Consider the following 27,461-nt stretch of genomic DNA (forward strand, 5'->3'; position numbering starts at 1 on the left):
TGTTCCCAGCCTTGCTGCAAGTCTTGATCACAATCCAATCATCGTCCTTGGGATGCATCCTTCCCAGTCAATCATCAACCTCTCATGGTTTTTCATCTTGATTGGGGCAACATCGTGCCTGTCCCTGGGTCTTCCTCCACCATCCATAGCTCTTGTACATTTCGTAAGTAGTGTCTTGTACATAGCATCTATCGTGTGTCTCCATCTAGGTTTGCCTGTACATGTGTCCTTAGGTCTCATCCTTTGCGTTTTGTCGCATCATTGAGATCACGTCCCATCAGTTGGTTCTTCAACAATCATCCCAGAGCATCTTTGTTATCACAATCATTTCAGGCACCTTTTGTCGTCCCATTATCATCAAGATTTTATCCAATCACCAACTTCACTTTGCGTTGCCTTCTACCTCATCTGCTGGGGCAATGTTTCTTTCAAGATGTTGCCTGAGCTCCTGTTTCTCGTGCACCCTCTTGAGGGGGCACCCCTTCCATCGTCCTCTGTTCGCTGTCAGTCCATTTAGGGGCATTTTTTTTTTCTTGCTCCTTCTTCGAGTTGCTAGTGTCTTATTTTCTTCGCACCAACACTATTTTAGCGCCACCACGAAGAGGGGTAAAATGTAGACACTTAAATTTGACTAATCAATTTAATCAAATTTAATTCCCTTAACCACTCACATTAATTAAATAATCCATATTATTTAATTATATGTAGCATTCTATCTCATTTGGCTAAATTAATTTAATTAATAAGGCCATCCCTAATTAATTGATTAAATATCCCAATTAATTAATTCTCCTTTTCCATCTCTTTATTGAATTTAATTAATTTAAATATTCCATTTGAGTCACATGCCTTCTAACTTTAACCCCTTTTCTAACCTAACCTTTGGGTTCTAACCAACCTTATCCTCCTAACTAACCCTATTCTTTCCAACCTCCCCCCCCTCACACATGTGTGTGCATATTCCTAATTTCTTAAATATTAGGAAATTGAAAGCAATTTTTGGGTGGCCTTCTCCCAAAATGGACATGTGTCCTTGAGGACACATGTCATGCCCTTCTTGATATTTGTCCCTCTCGGGGACACTTGACAAGTGTGGAATCTCATTCCACATGGCAACCTTTAGATTGCCACTTGTCCTCCTTGAGAACAAGTGTTGCATTTTCAAAACCCTTCATCTCCCTTTCTTTTCTATTTAAACCCTCCCTTTTCTAAGCCATTCATCCACCTTCATACACTCATAATTCCATAATGCTGAATTTCATCTATGCTATTGCAAACCATACCCTCATAATGCGAGAATTCCATCCAACCATTTCATCCATCTTTTCATGCTTTTGAACCCCATTTGCACAATCATGCCAATTTTCATACCCACATCCCATCATCCCACACTCATATCTTGAATCCATCTTGCATAATCCCACATCATGGAGTAGAATCGAGCATCTGCAACATCATCGAGCACACATCCGATCAGAGAACAATCAAATCGAAGGGACATGGGTTTGCATTTATTTAGTGTTATTTGATGTTTCCAATTTCCTTCTAACAATGTTCTCAATCTTGAGGTGTTTGAATGAATATCGTGTTAACTTAGATTGTTCAATTTATATTTTCAATCATTTGTATTTGTGCACACTTTCATCCACACACCATCATGCAATATAAGTTTTGAGTTCTAATAATTGTAAGTTGAATATGCTTTGACTAGCAAAACTATACTCGCTTCCACTTAATTTTGACAAATAGATGTCTACTATAAAATACTTCTTTTGAAGTGTAAACATGCCATCCATTTAATCACTACTTTGATATTTTTTATGACATATGTTGATAACTTAATTGCTTGATTGTGGGACCAAAACCCTCCATAAATATACCCATTTCACGTCCCCGCTCCAGCCCCTCTCTCCTACTTTCTTAAAACCACATAAGTCTACATTTTAGTTGATTTTTCCCATATATGACATTTTTCTTATTGGCCTATCGTATGGTGAAACACACTTATAGAATATACCGGGACAAGATATTTTTCTTGGGCTTTAGGGTTTAAGACACACCATACAAATTCATCAATCGATGCTATCATTCATATGCTAAAACCCCAGTCAAATACATAAGGGTTTCAAGGCTTCGCAGGTTCTCTTTTCTGAGAACCACAGAGTTTCATATACAGCTCAATTTCTTCCAATCAGTAAGGAAGAATTAACAGGGAAAAATGCAGGCATCCAAGCTAAACAAAGCCGCAGCCATGGCGCTACGTGCAATAGCACAAGGGGGGAAGAGATTCTCGTTGCCGACTTATCTCCCAAAAAATGAAAGCCCTCTAAACCCTTTGTCGGCATATTTTTCTGGGGCTTTTGGATATTCAGTGCAGCGCAGTATGCATATCGAAGGCCCATGCAATGGAATAAAAGGTATGAAATGAGGGTTTATCAAAGACATTTAGTTAACACGAGCATTGATTAGTTAAATTGGAATCAACGTGGGCTTCTGTTTTGGCTTTGACTAATTTCTTGTAACTTTTTTCAATCCTGATGATGGTTTTAAAAACCTTCGGTTAAATTACGTACATTTAATCAAATTCTGACGACGAAGCTTGTTGTGAAAATCTATGGTCGATTTCTTGAGCTCACTCGAACCCTAGCAATAAGGCTTGTAAACACAATGTTGAGAGTAAACGAAGACTCGAGGAGTAGATTATAAAGACCTTTGCTTGATTCCTTTAATATTTTTCAAGTCCCGACGATGAGGCTTGTAAACCTCTTTGATGGTTTTTGTAAAATATTCTAACCGTAGGGTATCGGATTTACCATTCTTTTGTATTGGAAGGGTTTTTTTACATACTACAAAATCTTAACATTATTCATTTTGATCTTTCCAACTAACCATTTTGATGGTTATATCTGGAATTAACTTTGATACACCCACAGGTAATGAGTTTGCTAGGTTCTATTCTTCTGTTGGAGCCTTTGGTCCCAAGGCAGCCTCACCTGCATTGGCGGAGTTCGCAGTTGCTGAAGACTATGGTGTTGCTGACTCTGATGATGGGCTGGAGATTGCTAAGCTTGGGATTGATGCGGAGATTATTGACTCCCTTGCTAAGAAGGGTATTGCTAAATTGTTTCCTATTCAGGTTAGTTGATTATCAATTTCTATTTTTTTATTTATTTGTTCTTTTCAAGAGACCTAAATTTGAGGAACTAGGATTTTGATGGTGTTGTAGAAAGATATTTGAATTTTCCATGACATGTTAAGATCCACCTTCACTTTATAGTTACATTTCACTAGATGGATTTTTCTTTTGAAGGGGCTAAAGTTGGAATATATTAAGAATTTTCTGCGTGTTTGAGCAAGATGGTTTTGTCTTTTGTTGTTTGCAATTTTTTATTTGTAACAATGATTTTGTCAAATTGACCTGAGATTTGCACTTTTTAATGAATTGCTAGAATTTTTCTTATTTGGACTAATTTATTTTTTAATTTTTGCTTTGAATTTGAACTTCTTCCGTATCCAGAACTTCAAATTGGAACGAACTAGAACTTCTCTTTTGGCAAGTTTAGTGAGGTACTTTTCATCTTGAATTTGTTAAATTCCCCTTTTAAGGGGTGTAATTCATCTGGAACTTGTACTCAGCTTGTCCTGTTGGAGTAGGCCACACCCAGTATTTTGGATGCCTTATATGAAGTTTACACTTAATCATGTCTCCTATTTCTGGCTATTTAATAAAATCTGAGTTATTTTTTTGTTCTTTTTTAAGGGAAGTAAGTTCGAAAATTTAGGACTACGTTGCATGTAACATTCATCTTAATTACTCTTCCGCTAAAATGACATTGTTCTTGACCCAGTCCTTGTCTGTTGTGGTGTGCCACACCTAATCGGTTGTATAATGTATTTTAGTTTGAGCTTTACATTTTATCATGCCCCAGGTATTTGTAACTCTACCTCTCGTAAGAGTTCTGAAGTGGAGCACTTGCTAGATAATTTTCTATTTGTGTTTTTTTACAAAAGTTGCCATTTTTATTTTGATCAGTTAATGGCAGCATAGGGGCTGCCCCCATTGTATTGATAATAAAATATAATTACATCAGCATGCTTTTAGTCTGCTGCTTAGCCAGCCTAATTTGGTCATCTACCCCTGAGTTCACTCTTCAGCAAAATCTGTCAACCCATTAACGGGTGGCCCCAGAACCCACAAAAGTTCTTCGAGCACAAAATGGAGACAAATACAGAGAGACATTATGATATATATGATGAAGCTAGAGACCAACACAGTACATGATCATGCATTATGTAATACTCAACACAAAAACACAGAACCTAGCCAAGTGCCCAGATACACTTGACAGGCCGTCCACCCAACCTTGCTGCCAAGCCTTCAATGGGCAGTCCATGCTACAATCAGCATAAGCCGTTTCCTCGGCTGCAACTAACTCGGCATAAAAGTTGCCACTATTGTCTTATGTTTTATTTTAAAAAAATAATTGGAGCCTCTGCAGTGAAATAAATCTACCCTTTGCCTACAAGGGATTTTTAAACTGTTTCCCATTCAGTTCCATTGGAATATTTATTATTTCCATTAGTTCATTTTTCTTAATTTTAGTTATTGGAGCATCCACGCCCTTGCCAAGAAAGGGATTTATAAATTGTTTTCTATTGAGTTTTTTCAAGAAGTCTTCTGTTTTGCTAATTTATTCTCTTGCTTTTAAGTAATTGGAGTTTTTACAGTGAAGTATTATTGCCCTTGAAGTGAAGGGGGGTTGCTGGATACTTTTATATTCAGTTTTATTTTTATGCATTTCCTTGTAAATGCTATTAAAAGATTCGCTTTTTTCTGAATTTTCTCGAGAGAGACTTGATATCAGAACTAGAAATTTTCTGTAGTCTTTTGCAAATACAGTGTTTAATTTATAGAAATCTGAAATTCACAATTGTTCCCTTCTATCCACTCAATTAAATATTTCAGAATATTTGTACTTGCTTAAACTTTTGACATCCGCAAATATAAGTGCATTTTTCTGATTCCTGAGAAATGAAAATCGAAGTGTGGCCTTCTGATATATTATTTGCAAATGTTATTTGATTATTTGCATGGCACAAAAGTGCAATAAAATGCCTAAATATATTAGTTACTGAAAAGTACTCTTGGATTTGAAGATTACTTTTAGCATCATCTAAGATTTAATAACTTGCTATTCCAAGTGCCTTTGTATGCAAAGGGCCATTGACATGCATTGGTAATGCATTTATTGTTTTTGCCTCACGGATTCGCTGTTGGGATTGTTTCTTGTATATATTTTAAAGCCTTTTCTTTGAGTTGGGTTTTAAATCTTCCTTGTAAATATTTCCATGTGCAAATCAAGGGCATAATTGTGCATTAGTATGTGTGGAGTATATATCTGTATTTAGGCAATGAGTTCTGACCATGCTAATGTTACATATAGAAAGCGGTGTTGGATCCAGCAATGCAAGGTCGTGACATGATTGGCCGAGCCAGAACAGGAACTGGAAAGACTTTAGCTTTTGGAATTCCCATTCTAGATAAAATCATTCAACACAACCGTAAAAATGGGTTTGTTCTTGTTTCAATTTATCTTAAATGGTTGATTAAAATGTAAATGATCATGGCCTTAAAGAATTGGCTTCTAGGTGGAGTAAAATTCCATGCTTAGAAAAGGTCAGCTTATTATTATGTTCTCAGTCACTTTTCATGTTATATTCCTGCTTTGTAAATGATGCTGCATCTGTAGGCGTGGCTACAATCCTATGGCTTTAGTTTTGGCTCCTACACGTGAGCTTGCACGACAAGTTGAAAAAGAATTCATGCAAGCTGCACCGTGTCTTGATACTCTTTGTTGCTATGGTGGGGTACCGATACGTAGCCAAATTGACATTATCAGAAGGGGCCTGGATGTGGTTGTTGGAACTCCTGGTCGTGTAATTGATCTAATGAATCGAGGTTCTTTAATTTTGTCGGATGTTCAATTTATTGTGTTGGATGAGGCCGATCAGATGCTTGCTGTTGGCTTTGACCAGGATGTTGAGGTTATTATGCAGAGATTACCCAAAAAGAGACAGAGTATGCTGTTTTCTGCCACATTGCCTTCCTGGATACATAATCTTTCAAGGAAATATCTGTCTGATCCACTGCTTGTAGATCTTGTAAGTTGTAAGCTAGATGCATTTTGTTATTAAAAACCTAGCTTCGTGGTGGTTTTATTTGTCAGCTGAGTATGCATGTACCTTGTTAACAGTGATGCTTTATTCTAAATTAATATATCCATACACTGTTGAATCTCAATAATTCTGGATTTGCAGATATTGCATTGGTTTGTATTAACTGTTTTTTTTTGAATATATTAGATATTTTCTTAACAATGTTTCAATACAGGTAGGTGACTCTCCTCAGAAGTTGGCTGAAGGAATTACTCTCTATTCTATTGGGGCGTCTACTTATGGAAAACGTTCAATTCTCAGCCCGTTAATATCTGTATGGCGCTTAATTCATCAAAGCTTTTTAGTTGGTTTTGTTTGGAAGAATTATTTGAGAGTTGAATATATTTATTGTAGCTTTCTTTCTATTGCACATTATAATTGTTGTTGTGAATTGATTGCTTTGATTGAGGGATATGCCAATTTTGTTATTGTCATGAAAATCAGTATTGTCTTGAAATTATGGCGTTATATCTGTGTTCTGGATTCTAATTTATTGTTCTTTCATGCATTGATGATCAAAGTTCTCTGATGTTGTTTGTTGCATATAAAATCACTTCAAGATGGCCAAAGTTGAAATGCAAGAGTTATGTGTGACTTACAATGAGAAACTAATTGACTTTGTGTGGTGATTAATATAATTACTAAATGATGTTGTTTGTTTGGCTTTAAACAGCTCAATCGGAAGATGTTTAGTAAATACTATTAAACCCTAATCGTTAATGTTTTCAAGTTGTTATGTGCGGACATTGTAAATATGACTTCTACAGGAGAATGCCAGAAGTTTGTAGTCTTTTGTGGCTGGGTTTATATTTTGTACACATTACATTATACAAGTTGGATTTGAGGCAATATGCTTTATATGGTTTTGAGAAGTCCCATCTGAAAAAAGCTGCATTGAGGTCAATGCACTGTATTCAACTCTCTGCAGAATTTCTTTTAGAGATGGCACACCCTTTGAAAAAGTCTGGAGAAACATCTACTCTTTATAAAAGATTGTTTTGTTAGTAGTGTAGATTTCACTCAATTTTTTGAGATGATTATGGAACTTAATTAAATATTATTAAAAATCACATTGGCTATTGATGTGAATTTCCTTACGTTCTTGGTTTGTATGCACTTTTTAGAGTATAATTCATTTTGTTCATGGTTGGTATTCCCTTGTAAGTATACCATTTTTTTAAGTTTAATGTTTATTATATTTCAGGAACATGCCAAAGGTGGAAAATGTATTGTTTTTACTCAAACCAAACGAGATGCAGACTATCTTTCAACGTCAATGAAGCAGGTTCTTGGATGTGAGGCACTGCATGGTGATATTTCTCAGAGTCAACGAGAGAGGACTCTTGCTGGTTTTCGTGAAGGGCGTTTTAATGTGCTGATTGCTACAGATGTTGCTGCGCGTGGGCTTGATGTTCCTAATGTTGATCTGGTATAGTATGTTTTGCATATCATTGGTTTAGTTGCTAGATGCACTTTTTGCTTACCATTTGTTACAGAAAACATACTCATGCTTTATGGAATGACAATATTTTTGAGTAAGTAAGGAATTTATTTCAAGATTTTTAATTTTGATGGTTGTACATATTTGCATTTCTTAATCATGCTATGTATCATGTTTATATGACATTATTGTTGATTTGTGTATGTTAAGATTAGTAATAATTGGTCACCAACATCTTCTAATATTTATTTATAGCTTGTGTTATAAATGTCATGTATGTTGTTTATAATGTATATGACCATAAAGCCAATTTGCGTGTTTTCAGATTATTCACTATGAGCTACCAAATTCTTCAGAAATATTTGTTCATAGATCTGGGCGCACTGGACGCGCTGGTAAGAAGGGCACTGCAATACTTATCTATAGTGAGCAACAGTCCAGGGCAGTGAGGGGTATTGAGCAAGATGTAGGTTGCAAGTTTAAAGAGGTATGTCATCTACATCCACAATAAACTGTATGGTCTAGTCCCTCTTTTAGTTTGGATTATTATTTAGTTTTTGAAATGCGAGTGCATATTTGCTTTTTTGATTAGGTTCTGACAAACTATTTTGTTTTACTTCTTTGTATTTGTAATTCCATTGATAAGGTTTTGGCTTAATGATTTGTTTTCTTTGTATTTGCAATAAATTCTCCAATATGCTTTTTCCTGTACTCCACTGTCATTTGTGTGTTAATTTTTTTTATTTTATCAAGTCCATAGCAGACTTTCTCTTTCAGGTTTTGTGGGTAGCCTGTTAAATCTGTAGAAGGTAAAGGTAGATTTTTAGGTCACATTTAACTGAGGCCAATTTGGTGTATGACACCGATCTTGTGAAGCTTTATATAAGCAGAATGTTTTCCAGGTACCTTTCAAGAAGTGTACGACTTGACATGCCTCTGGATTCAAACATGTGACCTCCAATATTCTAATGTTGCTGGATGCTAGAAAATCAAATGATCAATAAATTATGTTACCAGTTGTTGCAGAAAACCTGGTGGATCCTGGTTCAGTTTATTCCCAGTTTGGCTTAACAGGCCAATCAGCAGTACCTGGGCAAATCTGCTTGCAATCCAAATCCCACACTTAGAGTGAACCCTGTGCAAATTGCGACCCTTTTAATTTTTTCTTGTTTTTGCATTCTAACTTTTGTTTTGTCATCACATTTCATGTGGAAAGGAAAAAAACTAAAAAGGATTAAAAAAATGGAAAATATAAATTTATAAACATGGCCCTTGATGGACTTTATCGGATCTGCAGGGCCAATGTGGGCTCTTCATTTAATAAAAAATGTAGAAAAATAATTAGAATTCTTTATTTCAGTTTATATGTTTTTAGCTTTAGGTTTTTAACTTTTTAAATTAAAAACAAATATTGAAGTATATAATTTAATGGATTTTTAATTATTTTAGGTTAAGATTTAAATTTTAATATTTTAAGTTGTATTAAACTTCTGACAGAAATTTAATGAGTTTTCTGCCAAAAGTTGTACGATACATTTTAAAGTTATTTAACTTTAGTATTTTTTAATTGTATTCAAGTTTGTTTTAATTAATAATTTGTATATATGCTTGTAAAGTAAATTAAACTTTCCTTTCATGACTTGCTTTCTTTCAAAATTTTCAGATATGGATAGAAGGAATGCATTAAATGCCTTTAAATCCAAGGGCATACGACATATTGCACAAACTTGTGTTTAGTTGGCCCTAGATGGGAAGGTTAAAGGTGTGAAGTTGGTCAAATTTGAATTTAAAAATTGAAATTAGGGCTTGAGTTTGTGACCATGAGTATGACCCTATGATTGTGAACTTGTCTTGGGACAATGATTTTGGAACTAGGGTTTGCTATTCACTTGTGGAGAGTTCATAGATTGGTAAGCAGTTGTCATAAGCTATAGAAGGTTACATTGAGTTTAAGGTATAGTAGTTGAACATGAATGTGTGTTGAAATGTGGTGGTGCCATATTCCTAATTGCAAGGCATTTAGAGAACTCACAATCACATGAGTGTAAGTTTCATTGTTAGTGTGAATGATTGCACTTGTAATGTTGTTGGATTACATGTGAGGATTACTAAGATAATGTTGACATTCTAGGAGATGCTAAGTGGTCCTGCAAAGATATAGGAGCAATAAAAAACATGCCATTTTTGTTAGACACTTAGTGTTGGTTGTGGTAGAGTTATGTTTGTATTGGAAGGGGTTGGTCAACAACTATTTGACTCTTGAGTGTGTAGCAGCAAATAATCATCTACAAAGATTATGCATGTGAAGTTGTTGGGACTCAAATTTGTAGTGCCCCTTTTTACTTGAGTCACTTCCCTTAATGTGTCTTGGTAGCATGCTCCTTCATTAATAACTGACTTAAGAAATTTCATAAGGATCATCATGTTGAAATGTGCTATTGGTTGTGTTTCCACCCATGCCCTTAGTTGCTCAAACTCCAAAATTCAAAAATTCATTAATTATGAGGTTTGTTTGAGCCTTCCATTTTGTAGAACGCACAAATGGGTATCTTTGTTTCAAATATGGCAAATTGGGAGTTAAATAAGTTTTAGCTGGTCAAAGCTTTTTTTGGTTCCTAGAATCCTTTTGATCAATAATCTCCTCCTTGCCTTGGCCATTTTTAGTGAAGTTTGTCAAGAGTTTTCTTGGTTCTCGGAAATGTTAGAACCATCAATGGGTCTTGTTTCCATTCTTAGTGAAAACATTGATGCAAGAGAGTAAAAGTTGTTAAGTGAAGAAGTTGAGACTTTCTCTTTGTTTCAAAGCCTTTGTTGGTCATCAACAAGGTTCTTGAAACTTCTTGTGGCGTCATGGTGTTCTTGATGGGGTTGGATTTGTGGACAAGGGCAAAATAGGCAAGGTGTGCACATTTTCAAAGATTCATCTTGAGTAAGGGCTTAATGGGTGCCCCCATTTTTGGCTTGGTAAAGTTTTGGGCAAGAATGGTTAAGTATTGTGAAGTTGAAGCTTTTGGTGGTTCTTGGAATAGTAGGAATTGTTGATTGGTTCTTGGTTTCTAGCAAATTGTTGATTGTCAACTAGGGAAGAAAAGGGAAGAAAAGAGAAAGACGGTAAAGATTTGTATTGAAGCTTCCCATGGTCTCGAAGCTTCCCATGGTTCTTGAGACCATGGGAACTTTCGATGAATTAATAATAGTTCTAGTTTGGGTGTTAATGAAGTGAAAAATAAAGGCCAAGACAAATGTAGAAGGCGTTCGAGCTTTCAGTGGTTTTTGGAACCATTGTAACCTTTAGGCTCGATGCCCATAGCCTGATGGTGAAGTGCGTTGTCAGGGTTTCATGTTTTTTCTTGTTGAAGAAAGATTCACTTTCTTCAGCTATTTGAAGTATCAATTCATTGAAAAGGTTCAAAGGTTTGTGTTTTCGCCAAAATGCTGAAATGTTGTTGGTTTGCTATGGTTGTAAGTTCGTTGAAAGTCATTTTTGCTTAAGGGAACCTTCGATGAATTAATAGTTCCAGTTTGGGTGTTAATGAAGTGAAAAATAAAGGCCAAGGCAAATGTAGAAGGTGTTTGAGCTTTCAGTGGTTTTCATGACCATTGTAACCTTTGACAAGGTTCCTAGTTTCACCTTGATCGTTGATCATCGATGAAGAAGTTCTCAAACTGCCTAAGTCATCGATGGTATGCTCAATGCCCATAGCCTGACGGTGAAGTGCCTTGTCAAGGTTTCGTGTTTTTTTTGTTAAAGAAAGATTCACACATTCTTTAGTTAGTCGAAGTATCAACTCATTGAAAAGGTTCAAAGGTTTGTGTTTTCACCGAAATGTGGAAGTGTTGTTGGTTTACTATGGTTGTAAGTTTGGTGAAAGTCATTTTTGCTTAAGGTTCGTCGAATTTGTGATGGCTCAATGTCCAAAGCTTGATGGAGAAGTGCCTCGTTAGGGTTTGAGTTTTTTCTTGCTTGTTTCTTTTTGCGATATGCTACACATTTGAGGCTTGGCCTGTTGACGATTTCTTGTTCTTTGGTGGTAGCTCGCTATTTTTAATAAGAGAGATCTTTCAATAGATAGATTTGACACGAGATGAGTTTTTTAGTTGTTTTTTTGGCTTGATAGTGCATTTTCTCCTTCATCTACTCAACCTACTCCTAGTAATGGTGTCATTTCGCCCATCTACTTGAATTGATTATGGATCTCTTCCTTTGATTTGGATGCCCATTTTGGGTGGGATTCGTCCTTAGTTACTAAATTTAGTTTGCTATAGTAGGGCAACTGTGTTTTACCTTGATGCTGTTTGAGGTTTGTTTTGATTGCAGACGCTTATGTGGCTGCCAAAGCTTTCCAAAGCAGAAACTTTGCCATTCCAGACTATTTTGATCTGATTTTGTGTTCTTCACGAGCAGATACAAATGCTTTAATATGGCATGTTTTATTTGAATGTCTCCATGAATGCTTGTAGATCTTCAGTGGACTGTTCTTAGCTACGATTTCTCTTGCCACATTTGTTGGTACAATTTAAAATTGAAATTAGTGAATGTAACAACATTCTAAATATTGAAATCTTTGTACTGGCATTTTGCATGTTGCAAATGGATTTATGCAGTGTTTTTATGGACGATTAAGTATGTTTTGTACGCTGTTGTCATTATTGTGGTGCATATGAACCTTTGTGTTTCCGATTTTCTGCTCAATTGGATAGCTATGACTTTGTACTCAATGAATAGGCACCAGTATGGAGGCATGCTCTAGTCTCACATCATTCATCAAACAAAAGTTAAATTAGTGGTGTAGTAGTAGTAGATTTTATACATTCATTAACCTTGTGATATAACTTGAGATCTATCTTTAGTGAGCCTCAAATAAATTCATTTTGTGTGGGTTATGATTTTATATTGTTATCAGCTATATAGGGATTTTGAGGTGGCTAGTTCTTGGTTGAGTGATCGTCTTTGGGACCAAGGCATCAAGATTGGGTTTGGCTGTCCTTATTTTATTATTGTTCATATTATGTGATTTCAATACTTGTTTAGGTACACCCTTGGGAATAACCTCGAGTATAAGCTGAGCTTGAAGTGAGGAGATTTAACCCACTCATAGAGTTGGCCTTCAATCCTCCATGATTTGTTGATGATTTGATGTCATTTGCATGATAATAACTGTGGCCTTGCAATTGAGATTTGGCTCTAGGAAGTGGAGCAGCGGTTTTGGGACTCAAAAGAATGGTGTTGTTGCTGATGAAGAAGTTATTTTAGCCATTGTCAGTGAAGAGTGAGCTTGTTGCATACTTGAAACACCTTTACAACTTGTTTATCAGTTTTTGCTAGTGGAATTGTGTTCGGTAAGTTTGGCATCCTACCAATTTATGTCAAGAAAATGGTGTTGTTGCCAAGGAGAACCTAAGGTTGGTTTGTTGCCATTGCCAGTGTTAAATAGTTTGCATTTTGTTTGGGTGAGCTTGATAGATTGTTAACTCATGTCAACATAATGGCATTTTTGTCACTTGTTGGGGATAAAAATTGTAAGTTTATCTTGAGAGCCCTGGTAACTTAAGTATTTGCAATTGCACATTGATTGGGTAAGTTTGGCATTCCATCAACTTACCCCCATCCAAATGGCACCAAAATGAAAACGGTTGTTGGGTTGAGAAGATTTTGAAGACTTTGCTGGTGATTGCGACCCAGAATCAAAACTGTGCCTTGGAGGTTGATGTGATTCAATGATTTCCTCATATTTGTGTGGTGGCAGCTCTGTTGTCAAAGGGGAGTTTTTGTTGCTGCTGTTCCATTTTCATGAATGCATCTCAAGTGAGTGCAACTAGATATAGGTACCATATTTTTTTCCAACTCAAAGCACAGTTTTTTTATTGGTAATGAAACAAACTTTTTTCTCCTCTCTTTCCTGCCATGCATAAGTCTGTTATGATAGAGCATGTGTCCAAGAGTTTTATGAGGATGAACATCCTTGCTATTCATATTGCCTAGCACAAATTAGAGATTCATAGTAAAAAATACAAGCATCCATACTTGAAAAGAGGTTGAGGATGGATGTGTTTCTTTAGTCAGAAATGAAATATGAAGAAAGAGTCAAGCCTCTACAATCAAATGGGCATCCTGCCACTACAAAGAACATGTTTCTTCATGTCTTGTTGTCCCAATTGATCCCATTTATTATTTATATGCAGCTTGACTTTTCTTGGATCAGTTAAGAAAGGCAAACAATGAGTTCTTCAATCTATAGATTGATGCCAAGGTTCGATGGGTATGATCATTGGGAGGGGGATGCACATGTTGAAGTATCTTGAGGTTTCATGGAGAAGTATTAGTTTGAAGGTGAAGACGTGGATGAGATTTTTGGTTAGGTCATTGGATGGATAGGTGAAGAATTGGTATCAAAGTTTTCTCTTGCACTCTTTTACTTTGTTGAATCAGCTTGTGGCTGCATTTGAAGAAGAGCTCTTTTTAGACTTTATTGCTCTTGTTGAAGAATTATAAGACATCAAGTGGCAAGAGGGAGAGTCTAGTATGGAGTTCACTCACAGGTTTTCTATTGCTCTTTTCTACTTCCCAAATGGTTTTTGATCTAAAACACTTGCTTGTACTAACATGTTTCTTGGAGCCTATGATATTTCTCTATGTTCCAATTCAATACATGGAGAATTTAATTTGTTAAACACACAGCAAACATACGGGTTCCATACTTTTGTTAATGGTGTGAGAAGGGATATGATTGCAAAATCATTTTTATCAAGAACATAGTGCTCGTGGTGAGCATGTTGTTGAAGACAATGATTGTTGTAAGGTGGCATTAAGTAGAAGCACAATATCAAGTGATGATTGTGATTGTAAGCAGCTAGAAGAAGGTTTCAATGCATTTTATGATAGCAATATGTATGAACATAATTATGTGCACCTACTTGAGGCTCTATCAATCATCTGTGGATATAACAATGAAGAAATCAATGATGACATCCAATTTGCAAATGAGTATTATGACCTTGTTGTTTGTTGTAGCAATGTGGACAATGAGGAAGATATGCATGCAAATGACATATCATATTAATCAATGTAGGTAGTTCATTACACAATGCATGCACATCTTGGCGATACAAATAGTAAACAAGAAGATGCAGGGTTACCAAGATACAGGGGTACTTGGAGATTCCGGAAACTGCTATCGGTACTGGTACAACTAGTTTTCAAAAATAAGAGACACAACACTTGGAGATGCCAATACTTTTAATATAATTTAATAATTTCCAAAAAATATCACGACAAAGAACTTTGAAAACAAGAATAGTGGTAAAGTTTAACATTAACTTTAAAATTGAACAAAAATTGAAATTAAAATTGCTTATATTGCTGGTACCATAGCTAGTCTTAATGGTTTAGTGAAAGTAAGGTAATTTCTCTTTAGAGATGCCAATACTTTTAATACAATTTAATAATTTCCAAAAAACATCACGACAAAGAACTTTGAACACAAGAATAGTGGTAAAGTTTAACATTAACTTTAAAATTTAACAAAAATTGAAATTAAAATTGCTTATATTGCTGGTACCATAGCTAGTCTTAATGGTTTAGTGAAAGTAAGGTAATTTCTCTTTAGACCACTACAATGGCAAGAAATTAGTTTTACAAAGGTAATTTCTTTTTAGACCATTACAATGGCAAGAAATTAGGTTTACAACTGTTTTTGTCCCTCTCAAAAAGTCTGCACTGTCAATAGATTCAATTACTATAACTTTGGATGGATTTTTGTCTTCATGTGACAGTTTTCTTATTAGATATTACTTATTACTCTACTTCGTGTTGCTGCAGGCTTATCTTATTTATTTGTTTTCCTTTTTTTGCCTTTTACTGCATTTTGTCCTAAGTTTTTTGGCAAGAGACATCAATTTCTGGTTAGGAGACTTTGAAGACGGCAGCAGATGGTAGCCAAAAACACCCTATGTGTCAAGAAGTTTCTAGAGACGTCTCCGGTACCGGAGACTTTGAAGATGGCAACAGATGGTAGCCAAAATCGCCCTGTGTGTCAAGAAGTTTCTAGAGACATTTCTGGTATTGGAGACATGTCTCTAGGGGTAGGAGACGGGTCTCCTGCAACTATGAGAATATCCCTTTTTGTTGATTTCTTGCCTTTTGTTGCCCCATTTATGATTTTGAAGTTGCTATCGATTGTTTGCATGAGGACAATATATTTGCAGCTGTACATGAAAATAAAATTGCAGAGATGAGTGTTTGTACAGTTGATGAGGTTCAATATGAGGAGTGTGCACTCGATGAGTGTGATATTGGTGATCATATGGATGCGTATGAGAGCCTCTTTATTTGGTGTGCAACATGTCTTCCTCATGGACAATGCACTTTAAAAGGCTCATGAAAGTGATTTTGCAAAGTTGAATGTGGAAGAAGTGTGCCAAAGGTTTGTTTTTTGCAGCACGTCACCACGAATTGCCAAGAGAAGAATGAAATAGAGAGAGAGTTTTAAGAGCGCTGCTCTTTGCATGGTGTCTCTGTTCCTTGCAAGAGAAGCAAAGTTTTTGTCTTCTAAGATTGTTTCTGCTGCCTCCTGTTTCACTTTCCATAGGATAGCTCCTTTATTTTGTATTTTTTTACATGACACCCTCCTTAGAAACCTCTGATTTTTCTTCCTTTTTGCACTCGCTCAAACGTCCTTTGTAGGGAAAACTTAAGGAATTTGTCATTCCCATGAGAGTGGTGTGCTGATGCTTCTCCCTTAAATTTATTCATCATCTCTTCATTACCCTGGATGCTTGTAATTTTCTTGACCTCTTTTATGAGGTTCACTCTCCCTTTCATGTTCTACATATTTGCTACAAAATGTTTCAGATTTGATCTCTTCGGGTAGGGAGTTGTAATCTGTATGCTATCTTTGAATCTTTTTAGGATCAAGACCTTTATACCTCTCATAGCATGCCATGTTGCATTTATTCAAACAACTTACCTCTCCCACCTTCTCTATAATTTTCATGCCATCTTGCAACTTCTGAAGTTTTTATCCAAGTCAATTAGACATTCAACAATTCCTATTGTAATTGAAATCAGCAACTTAATTAACCCGGCAGGCTCGCAAGATCAATGCTCTGATACCAGTGTAATGTCCTCAACCCAAAATTTAATATTTCTTTCAGATCTGGAAAATAGATTCACAAATATTATACCAAATTTCACTGAAAACACCAAATCTATTGAGCTAGTCTTGCATAAAATGACATTAAATTGAATAAAACTAAATAGAACACCACTGAAATAGATATTATGATATCCAAAAGCATATTATTGGGTTTGAAACCTGATTAGAAACAGCAGCGAAGTAAATATCTTCAAACTCCAATTTATAAGCAAAACCCATAAAAACTATCACAACTGAGTACCATCAATGGCACTGTAAATACCACAAACTGATGTTTTTTGATTTTCAAATGGAAAATACATACATATGATCTGATACAGGATACATAACAGCAACAAACCCCTTAAAAGATATCTGGAATCACTGCAACAACATCAATAAAGCCCTGAACACAAACAATGGAAAATTGCCGAAGCTCTAATGCAACCTTTGGATGAAGTTGCTCGATGTGAACAATGGGGTTTCATCCACTATCCACATGAAATTTATGGGTTTCTGCTCACAAGCCTCTAATATCCAGTGGGTTTCCATCCATTTAAGAATTTTGCAGAACATGAAGTTCATACAATGAGAAATTGAGAAGTAGAAATGGCATAAAGATCAATTCCAAAAATATGCTTTGTATTTATCTTATCCCCGGCCAATTTGGTGGGAAAATCATTAATCAGAAATATTGTAAATTCCCACTCCGCTCTTTCTTGCGAAATTTGCTCTTGGCAGGAAAGTCATTAATTAGAAATATTTCAATTTCCCACTCCACTCGTGCTTGCGAAATTTGCTCTTGGTGGGAAAATAATTAATTAGAAATATTTCAATTTCCCACTCCACTCGTACTTACCAAATTCACTCTTGGTGGGAAAGTCATTTATTAGAAATGTTACAAAAACTTTATTATGGCACCAAATCCAACACCCACTAAGTGTTTCCAAATATTTAATTTAATATTTAAATGTTCTTTTGATTTTGAAAATATTTGGACAGTCTTTAAATATTAAATTAATTTTTCTCCCTAAGCTTGTCTGATTAACCCACAAAAGAATATAATGGGTTAAGACCAAAATCCAATTTTTAACAAAAGGGGACATAACACATACTGAAATTCCTCCACCAAACCTGTATATTGACATCAATAGCATAACTAAACAATGGACCTGTTTTAAGGAATTTGATGGGCTGCTGCGCACTATTTATCATATGATGCTTATATGATCATTTTCCTTTTAAATTATCATCTGGAACTATTGTCTATTATTTTAATGCTTGTTACAAAACGTGAAGAGGATCAGGATGAAAAATATGCAGCAAACCAATTTGCTTGTTTCATTTGCACACCCTTTTAATTATCTAGTTTATTGAGAAGAGAAATCAGTCTTACTTTCTCAGTTTGGGCATACTGACAATAAGGGTGCACTATAATCCTCATTTACACCAAGCTACAGGGTAGCCAAGTGAGGATTATTAGTTATTAAACAACATTTAGGTTCTTTTTGTCTCTTTTACTGCTGTTCCTATATGGAATGAATGTGATGATAGATGCCTTCTAATTATAATTTATCATCTTTTTGAGGCTCTTATAAATAATTGTACCAGCATTTTGTGGCTTTGTTAGTGCAAGTGAATAGTCTTATAGTTCATTAGGTTCTGGCTCCCTGATTCGTTATCATTGCAGTTGCAATAACTTTTATTATATTTCGGTACCCTTCAGTTTCTTAAAACCCTCCTTATAGTGATTCTGAATATTTAAAGATGTGTATGATTGGTCCGATGCAAAATGTGGGTCAAGTAATGAAAACTTATCTACTCCCTGGCTAGTGGATGGCTTGTTTTTAAAAACATGATATTTATTTACATCAATGTTGCTATCCAAAGCTACATAAGAATATTTTAAGGAATTTGATTGTGTACGATCTATTGTAGGCGGTTTCTCTTAAATTGACTTGTAAGTTTTGTTCAAATAAATCTAGTACCATTTTTGAAGTAATGCTGACATTCAGTATGTGACTGTGATGTCTCCTTCTAGTTGACATCTGTCAGCTGGCTAGATTAGCCAATCACTGACCCTTATAGGCTGATGAGGTTGGTTAGAGGGTCCTTCGGAGGTTGATTCTTCATCTTCAGAGTAAGCACTCCAGGATTGGCTTTTGTTTAGGGTCTCCAAGACTACGGTTGAGATACTTTCTATTTTTAGCAGTCTTGCTATTTATAGCCAGTGGGTTGGGCAGGGGCAGAGTATGGTTTGACAGTCTCCAGTTCTGACGGCAGGCAATTCTGATGGATACTTAGAGAGATATTAATATTTAATTACTTTAATTAAATATCAAATGGCGAACTTTAATGTTTTAATGTTTTAAAAGTCACTTTAAGTTATACCTTAAGTGAGGGTCTATCTCTCATCAGATGGGGCCAATTTTTATATTAAATTGAAAGTGATTTATTTTTGATACTTCAATAGTCAAAAATAAATAATAAAAATTAAGAATTTCATTTAATGCCAAAATCGTACTTTTCTTGAAAATCGTGCCAAACCCTAAGATGAGAAGATAAAAGAAGATTTAGGTCTTCTTTTGATTATGCTAAGTTTTGATAATTTGATTTGGAGCTCTGAGAGGAGTTTTGGCCAAGGGTTTCAGCAGAAGATTCTTCTGTAGTGATCAAAGGTATTGGTACAGGAAAACGTGGGATTCTTGTGCAACAGCATCAGAGGTTGTGAAATATCAGCTGATCTTGCTCTTCCAGTTGGTTTCATTTAGGAACCAAGTTTGTGCGTATTAATCAGAGAGGCACCGTGTTTTCTCCAGTATTAGGCTGCAGCAGCAAGAGGGAAATAGAGGCATCCATGGGAGATTTCTATTAGTGGCTGTACGGCTGCCTAGGAAGTAGCGCCAAACACCAGAGGGGCTACGATTTTCATATTGGAGGAACCAGAAAAATATTAAAAAAAATGCAGAAGGGATGCCTTGCCTATGTCTCTCCATCGGGCTAACATGCAACTGTTTTGGATCAATTGGGAATAAATTATAGCTTGCTGTCATAAAAAACTGTGTATGACCAGCAATAAGGAAATAAGGGTTTTAACAGAATGTCCTGGTATTTATCAGTTCTTCTCTAACTTTGTTTGTTTATGTATAGAGTATTAATAAATGATGAATAGATGTAATAAGGTTTTGATTTGTATTGTTGAGTTGTAAATTGATTTCCAGCAAATACCCATAGTTGCTTTTTTGTGCTTAAGTTTGTCAAAATTATATTTGCTGTTACAAATTTGCAAAGAACACACTTGAAACGCAACAGGGTCGGTTAAACGTCAGTTGTCTCAGTTGAGGGCCTTTTATGGTTCTTACAGTGACTGATATACATCAAATCTTTTTGTTTTTATCAACCATACACTCTCATAATTGCCTATAGCATCGTGTATAAATAAATAGTTGTTCTTTTTGGTAAATGTTTATTTAATTAATTCCTACTCCCATTGATTATATAATCTGTCTAAAAAATGTAAATAGTAAGGGTTTTTATTCCTTTTGCATCTTATTTGTTGTTTTTTATGGTAGTAATTTATCTTGTGTTTGTTTAACAAAGCATACCCATTTTTTATTTTTTTTCGAAAAATTGACTTGGGGGTAGTGTTTAAAGGTAGTTTTCGCATTACTTAACTATTTTTCTTGCTGAACTATTCCCCTTGCTTTTAAATCCAGACAAATGGACAGCATTAATTGTGGTGTAGAAACTGTTTTAGATGCACTAATTTTCTAGATTAAAGGATATTATTATTTTAGATGTTATAATTTTAATTGTGGCCAAAGAGAATTGGTAGCTGGTATTGGGACTCTGTGTGGATTGTTTTTTTTACTTAACAACCCATATTATTAACTTCTGCTATGGTGACTTATGAAGTTGAACTATTCTTTTATCCTTTATTTCTATGCAGCTTCCCAAAATGAAAGAAGAAATAGACGATAGCTCTATGGGACGTGGTGGTGGTTTTGGAATGAGTCGATTTGGTAGTTCAGGAGGGAGTCGGTACAGTGGATCAGGTGGCGGCTATGGTGGAGGTGGCAGCTATGGCAGTTCTAGAGGTGGATATGGAAGTTCAGGAGGTGGGTATGGTAGTACTGGAGGTGGTTATGGCAGTTCTAGAGGCGGTTCTGGAGGTGGGTATGGCAGTTCTGGAGGTGGATACAGTGGTTCTGGAGGCGGGTATGGTAATTATGGCAATTCTGGAGGTGGAAGGTACTTTTGCTAAAACTTTTTTACATAGCCACTACATATGTAAGTCGCATTGATTTCTTTTTGGTGATTCCTAACTTCACTGTTGCCTGCTAAAATGATGGAACTCATCATTGTCATCTTCATATATTGTCTTTGAATTTTGTGTTATCACTGTTTATTTTGTGCTTTAATCTGCTTTCATGGTAGATGCATGAGGAACTTGTTACTCAATTTCCTTTGATCTCCACTTGATTGTGTGTCTCTGCTAAATTGGGTAGGCCATTCGTCTTAATCATTGTGTTACAGAACTTCCAAAGTACAGCGAGTTGGAGCTATCTAAATAATTCCTATAATATTTGAGACTGTTTGGTCTAGGATGTTGAATTTGGTGTTGGAAGTTAATGAAGATTGTCGAATGTTAACCAAGTTTTACCTTATTCTGCAGAACATGTTCTTTTGCTTTGTTTTGAAGTATAATTTTATACTAATTACTTTTTTGTTATCTAGGATTATTGTACATAAATATGGTGTATCAGGATTCACAATTTAAAATCCCTTTGCCTGATGTTTTGGAATGTGTTACTAGTCAAAGACATTCACTATTATTCTTAACATCTATTTTGAAGGTAGCATTTTGAGATAGCAATATGTGCCTGATGTTTTGGAATGTGCTACTAGTCAAAGACAAAAACTATTATTTTTAACATCTATTTTTAAGTAGCATCTTGAGATAGCAATATGTGACATTCCAATATTAAAGGGCTTAAGATTCTCTTACTGAAGTAAAGGAATAGTGATTATCACAAATACAGCATGGGGAATCCTGCATGCAGTTAACCTTGCTTATAAGATACATGAAGCTCATAGCTTATGTGAATAGGCGATCATTTTTAATTATAGCTCTTTCTCTATACATGAAGCTCATAGCTTATGTGAATAGGCCATCATTTTTAATTATAGCTCTTTCTCTAAATATTCACATATTTGTCTTGTATTTTTTTTGTCTTAAATCATTTTTCTTACAGCCATGATATTTCAAGTGTGCTAAAGCCTTCACAACACATTGTTTTAATGGTTACTCTCACTAAAAGTTTTCTGGTGACAGGTTTGATAATTATGGAGGCCGTCCTAATTATCAGACTAACATCAACGAGTTTGATAGAAATTCCAGGGATTATGGCAGGTAATTTATTTACATATTGCTCTTTATAGAAGCATGAATGTGCATTTCAATCTTCATGGGATGAGACTGCCTATTTGATCAGTCATATTATTGGTGATTGTGCTCTGTTGAGAGATCTTCATCCAAAAGATTACAGCCAACAAACAAATTAGTTCCTCCCCTTGAGATTTTGATTCTGCTCAGAAATCCCATCTTCCTCGTACTAGAAAAGATGAATGACGACAAATAACCTCTTGGTGACAATTGTTGGCAGAGCCATGTTCTTTTCCAGACACTATTTAATAAGTGGGGTTGGAGTTGTCTGAGATTTGAGAATTGGGATACAAGCAACTTCTGTAAAAGAAAAACTATGGTCATGTAGGGAGGGCTGTGCTCTGAGGTCAGAAGGATGCATGATTAATGCTTTATCTGGGAAATCTATGATCAGTCTGATTTTAATTACGTTCATAAGATGAAGTTAATAGTAGAAGCTGTGGAAATTGTGAAACAGTGGTGCTTACAGGCACCTTTAGTCTTGTATAAATAACATCAAATTTGTATTTCTACCCAGCTATATAAAGTATCTGAGCAGTTGCCTTGGTGTGCACTACTTGGTCCACGTTAAAATTTTCATAAGTCATGGTCTAGAGTTCCATTAATATCACTTGTGCTTTATTTCTCAGTCATAGTTTTCTTATCTATTTTAGGCCTCTTTTTTCAAATGGACGAAAGTCGCATTTTAGGAGAATCATGATTGAATTAGGAATCTGGTAGGTGTTGACTGCTGCCCAGCCTGGCTGTGAAAATAAATGCATTATGTGGTTTACTACAACGACAAATATGTTTGTTCTTGCAACTGATCTGTCTATATTGACAAATAAGTTTAATGGACATTTAATGTGTATTTTGAAGTCATTTGATGCCTGCTATCATGGGCACTCAATGTAATCATACTATTCCTTGTGACAGGTCTGGCAATTATGGGGGACGTTCTGGTTATTAAATAGGGATTTAGGTGGCTTGAAACAGACTAAAGTTTAGTAGCAGGTATGATCTGGTTAAGATGTTCTTTTCTTCTCCTCTACAAACATAGTGTTTGTTTATTCAGCATGTCATAAATATCCGTATATAGCATGAAATAAGTTTTGGGAGTGAAGATTTGCAAATAGAAAAATATTATTTTCCTCATGATTCTGCTGTTTTTCTTGACATTTTTTATTTTTCACAATTGTGTATTATAACTTTGTGGATTTTACGTCTTATATACACCAGGTATCGAGTCCTTTGTGGATTTTTTCATGTTGAAAATGGTGTGTAAAATGAATAACTTCCTAAGTTATTTTCAAACATTTAACTCTACTTTTAAGGCTTTGTTAGTCATTATGTACTGACTGAGTTGGAATTAAAATCCAGACTTGAAAAGGATAAAAGTAAGTGAGATCTCTTAGGTGCTAACCTGGCAGACATTCTTCCTTGCATTATGGGTTCCCATCACCTCGAGTGTGCAAGCAGTCTCTCTTTTCCTAGTTATAAATTAAAATTAATTCAGCTCCTTCATTTGGATGATATTTTTGAATTTGCTAAAAACATTTATCATTATCCTTGAAAGCAGCTTAACAGGATCAGTTTTTCTGTAAAAAATATAGGTTTGCTGTTTAAAATTTTAAAAACACCAATTTTTTGAAAATATTTTTAATTGTTAACTGAACTGCAAATCCATTGTAGTTAAAATAATTTATTAGGGATGAAAAATCCACTGATCCGGAAAATTGATACACTATTCGAGGTTTACCATCTATTGTATTGTAATAAGAAAGTTGCCCCTAGGTAAATCTCATCCGCATTGTGTACATGCTCACCCCCAATACATGCTTGCCTCTGTTTCAACCTCTCAGTAAATAGGACACAGGTTTGTGGTGCATTCCAAACCCTAGTTGCAGTTACTTCTACTGAAGTGCTCCTATGCCACACTATGCTGTAGCTTACATACAAACAAATTTGTGATATGTCGTATACTTAAGTTTGCAGTTTGATCTTTAATAATTAGTCACTTCAATTATGATGGATTTGTTTCGATGTTTATTATCATATTTTTGATGCTTTAAATGATCAGTATCTTTGAAAATTATATAATTTCCTAGGTTACCGGGTTCGCCTCTGGGCCCCCCTGGTACGGGTCCGGTTCGACCAGGGTTCGAAAAACCCAGAGTGGGTTCGACCAGTCGAACCTGGGGTTGAACTCAGTCAAACCCGGTTCGACCTGGTTTCGACCAGGGTTCGAAAAACCCAGAGTGGGTTCGACCCTGGTCGAACCCGGGCAGGACCAGTCGAACCCGGGCAGCTGGGCGGCCCGTAAAGTCAAAAAACAATGCAATTTTTTTTTTTTTTTTTTTTTGAATTCCGCCTTGTAAAAAGTGAAAGTTATAACCTTAAAAAGCAGAAAATTAGACGTCTTAAAAAAGCAGAAAATTGATGCGCTGCCCCGGGACCCTGTGAGGGGCGCTGCCCCTTGACCCCTTGACCGCGCTGGGGGCACTGCCCCCAGACCCCCGCAAGGGGCGCTGCCCCTTGACCCCGTTGGGGGCGTTGCCCCAAACCCCCATTAGAGAATCCTTATAATGATCAATTTAAATTGTTGAAAGTTGAAACAATGATACTTGAATATTTTATCATTTTGATATTAAACTTGATGTATACGATGCTGTTATGGTATGATCATGATGCTATGATTACAAGTTTATGTTGGTTTTGTTGTTTATATGATGCTATGTGACATGCTAATCTTAATTCATGCTTATAGGTTGCATATATATATAATTTACATGTTTTTGTACTAGCGAACCCAAACGAACCCAAACGCCCCTTTTCAAAATTTTGCTGTACCGGGTGCCTGAACCCGAACCAGTAACTTAGATAATTTCTTTTGCAGTTTGATCATTAATAAGTATTCACTTCAATTATGATGGATTTGTTTTGATGTTAGTTATCATATCTTTTTGATGCTTTAAATGATCATTATCTTTGAGAAATATATAATTTTCTTGAATGTGCATATATGATCGATTAATATAATTGTTACACAGATGCACTATGCGTCCAAAACCTACAAATCCATGCAACTTTGGCTAGATTGGTATTTGCTTTACTAAGAAGCCTGGCAATTCTTAATTTCACACAATTTATTTTTTAATTAGACCTCACGTTTGACTAATGGAAGACTTGCTTGTTACGGATGATTGTTGTGGCTGACTGTTGGGCTTCTGTTCAAGTTGTCTTTTGAGCGTGCACTCTTGTGACTTTGTTTGCAGTCATAGTTTAGGTTGGGGTATCCTGTTGTTGGGTTGAAGTTTTTATTTTTAGTAATTATGAATGGGATGGCTTCAGTTGTTTGCATCAGTTGAGTTGTTGACATTAGTCAGAGGTCAATTTTGCCTGAATAGCCAATCCAGCTTAAGATATCTCTCCTGTGAAAAGACCTTGAAGTAACGACACTATGTAGGGGATGATTGTTGTATTGTGTAATCGTTCATAGTTGCAGTGAAATATTTTGTATTAACAGCAATGATATTAAGAGTTTTGTTGCATGCTATTCGGATAATGTCTTGGATGGCAGATATGAATCTTTCTGCAGTGTTCTTAAACCAGTGCAATGATAATTAATTTGTATCTTTGCTCATCAGTTTTACTGTTTGTCTATTTCAATTTGTTAGCATGTTCATATTTTTTTACCAACTACAATCTTCATGTTTACGGACCCATTGTTGAAGGAATGTTTGTGCAGCTACTAGTGTTTTATTGTTGTCAATAGAAAGGACACTTTCTCTCTAGTTATTGTTACATTTTTCTTAGTAAATAGAAAAATAACCAGTTTTGATTTGGAATATCGTGGTTATCCTATAGTACACTATCACAGGTGGATTTTTCTTGTATCATGGTTCTTCATGCACATTCGGGAATGTCTTGCTCATTGCTTAGTTCCATACAGTATAGTGATTTATGATATCATTTTATTGTGTATTGTTGATGCAGGAAATCTAGCGAATCTCGTTAAAAGGCCTGAGTTCAAGTGGACCAATTTCTTTCTGGTAAAAATGGAAAGTACTGTAACAACCTATGTGATCTGGATGGAAGTTGCTTCTGGATCCTTACAGCAAATACAGCGAATTAGGAAGATAATTGACCCATAAATGTGCTCTAGCCACAGTACTAAACAATAGAAATTGATTTTTCCACCTATTCCTTAATAGTAGTAATAGTTTCTCTGTACGAAGATTTTTTTTGGAAAGGTCTGCTTCCTGTATTTTCCTTTGGAATTTACGCATGCGTTACCTCCTGTTGTAGCATATTTTTGAGGTGGGGGATTTTAATCATACGGATCTTTGTAAAGAACAAACTCTTCTAGTTAATAGGCCTGTCAGAGTTTATTACAGGGTTCTATAGAAACATTTATTATACGTACCTATATAATAGGAAATTAGTAAGAATGCTAACATCGAGTTTCTTTTGAATTTAATAAAAAAAGAACATCTAATCCTTTTCTCCAGGTGCCAGACTATGCTTTTGTACGTGAATTATGGAGGTTTATCTTCTTGCAAATATTCGCCAAACTCAAATTGGGACATTTCACTGGAATAATATTTTTCTATTTGTTAGAATGACGTTTGAGCGCACATTGCTTTTGAAGTGTATTCTTCGCGAATCTCTCAAAGCGGATTAGGTTAGTTCAAATGACATTTCAGAAGTATATCGTATTTCAAATTATTAGTTATTGCATATTTTGAACAAACGAGGAACACTCCGATTCAGTTCAATGTATAGCAATGTTGGTATGGTGTGCAAAATAAAGAACACAAAAATATTAAATGTTGAGAAAGAAAATATTTATTATTATGTTTGCTAAAATACAGATTTCAATGGATATGAGCTTTTCGTGTAGATTATTAGTTGGTATGCAGCTTGCTATGGCAAACATACATTTCAATATCCTGTTTATTTTTTCTCCTATCAATAAAAATTAAGAATAATGTTATTTTACGCAAGTACGTATATGAATACTATTCTATTTCTTTCAACAATAAAAAACAACTGGTAAAAACAAAAACTAAAAACTAAAAACCCAAGCACTTGTCAACTGGCTTATGAGACAATAAAACTAGCAATACATCTAATGAACATTTTTAAAGCTTTTTTATTTTTTATGTTGTCTTATTCTTCTAACATGTAAAAAGGACGTGAAAAAATCAAAATCAAATCCAAGCATTTGTCAAATCATACGGCT

The 27,461-nt window shown here is 35.4% G+C and overlaps 1 protein-coding gene across 3 annotated transcripts; it reads left to right on the forward strand.

Annotated features, from left to right (window-relative positions):
• The first annotated feature begins 1,723 nt into the window (after nt 1-1,723).
• Nucleotides 1,724-26,726, forward strand: LOC131079340 (DEAD-box ATP-dependent RNA helicase 9, mitochondrial). Of its 3 annotated transcripts, XM_058017254.2 has the most exons (11): nt 1,724-2,417; nt 2,934-3,136; nt 5,445-5,572; nt 5,751-6,162; nt 6,392-6,490; nt 7,421-7,645; nt 7,983-8,144; nt 20,741-21,042; nt 22,127-22,204; nt 23,153-23,230; nt 26,213-26,284. In XM_058017254.2, the coding sequence occupies exons 1-10, from the start codon at nt 2,219-2,221 to the stop codon at nt 23,184-23,186; spliced, it is 1,842 nt and encodes a 613-aa protein (XP_057873237.2). In that variant the 5' UTR covers nt 1,724-2,218; the 3' UTR covers nt 23,187-23,230; nt 26,213-26,284. The 3 variants fall into 3 exon arrangements, with proteins under 3 accessions (XP_057873237.2, XP_057873239.2, XP_057873238.2); XM_058017255.2 differs by lacking the exon at nt 22,127-22,204 and having other exon boundaries at nt 1,726-2,417; XM_058017256.2 differs by lacking the exons at nt 22,127-22,204; nt 23,153-23,230 and having other exon boundaries at nt 1,725-2,417; nt 26,213-26,726.
• Nucleotides 26,727-27,461: the final 735 nt, after the last annotated feature.

The sequence above is a fragment of the Cryptomeria japonica genome, chromosome 11, assembly GCF_030272615.1.
Source record: "Cryptomeria japonica chromosome 11, Sugi_1.0, whole genome shotgun sequence".
NCBI classification, from domain to species: domain Eukaryota; kingdom Viridiplantae; phylum Streptophyta; class Pinopsida; order Cupressales; family Cupressaceae; genus Cryptomeria; species Cryptomeria japonica.

What these genes read in the sequence shown, in the direction of transcription:
- LOC131079340 (XM_058017254.2), top strand. Translation starts at nt 2,219, where the DNA reads ATGCAGGCATCCAAGCTAAACAAAGCCGCAGCCATGGCGCTACGTGCA. An exon ending in CCCATGCAATGGAATAAAAG is followed by an intron (nt 2,418 to 2,933) that starts GTATGAAATGAG and finishes ATACACCCACAG; the next exon opens with GTAATGAGTTTGCTAGGTTC. An exon ending in CTAAATTGTTTCCTATTCAG is followed by an intron (nt 3,137 to 5,444) that starts GTTAGTTGATTA and finishes TGTTACATATAG; the next exon opens with AAAGCGGTGTTGGATCCAGC.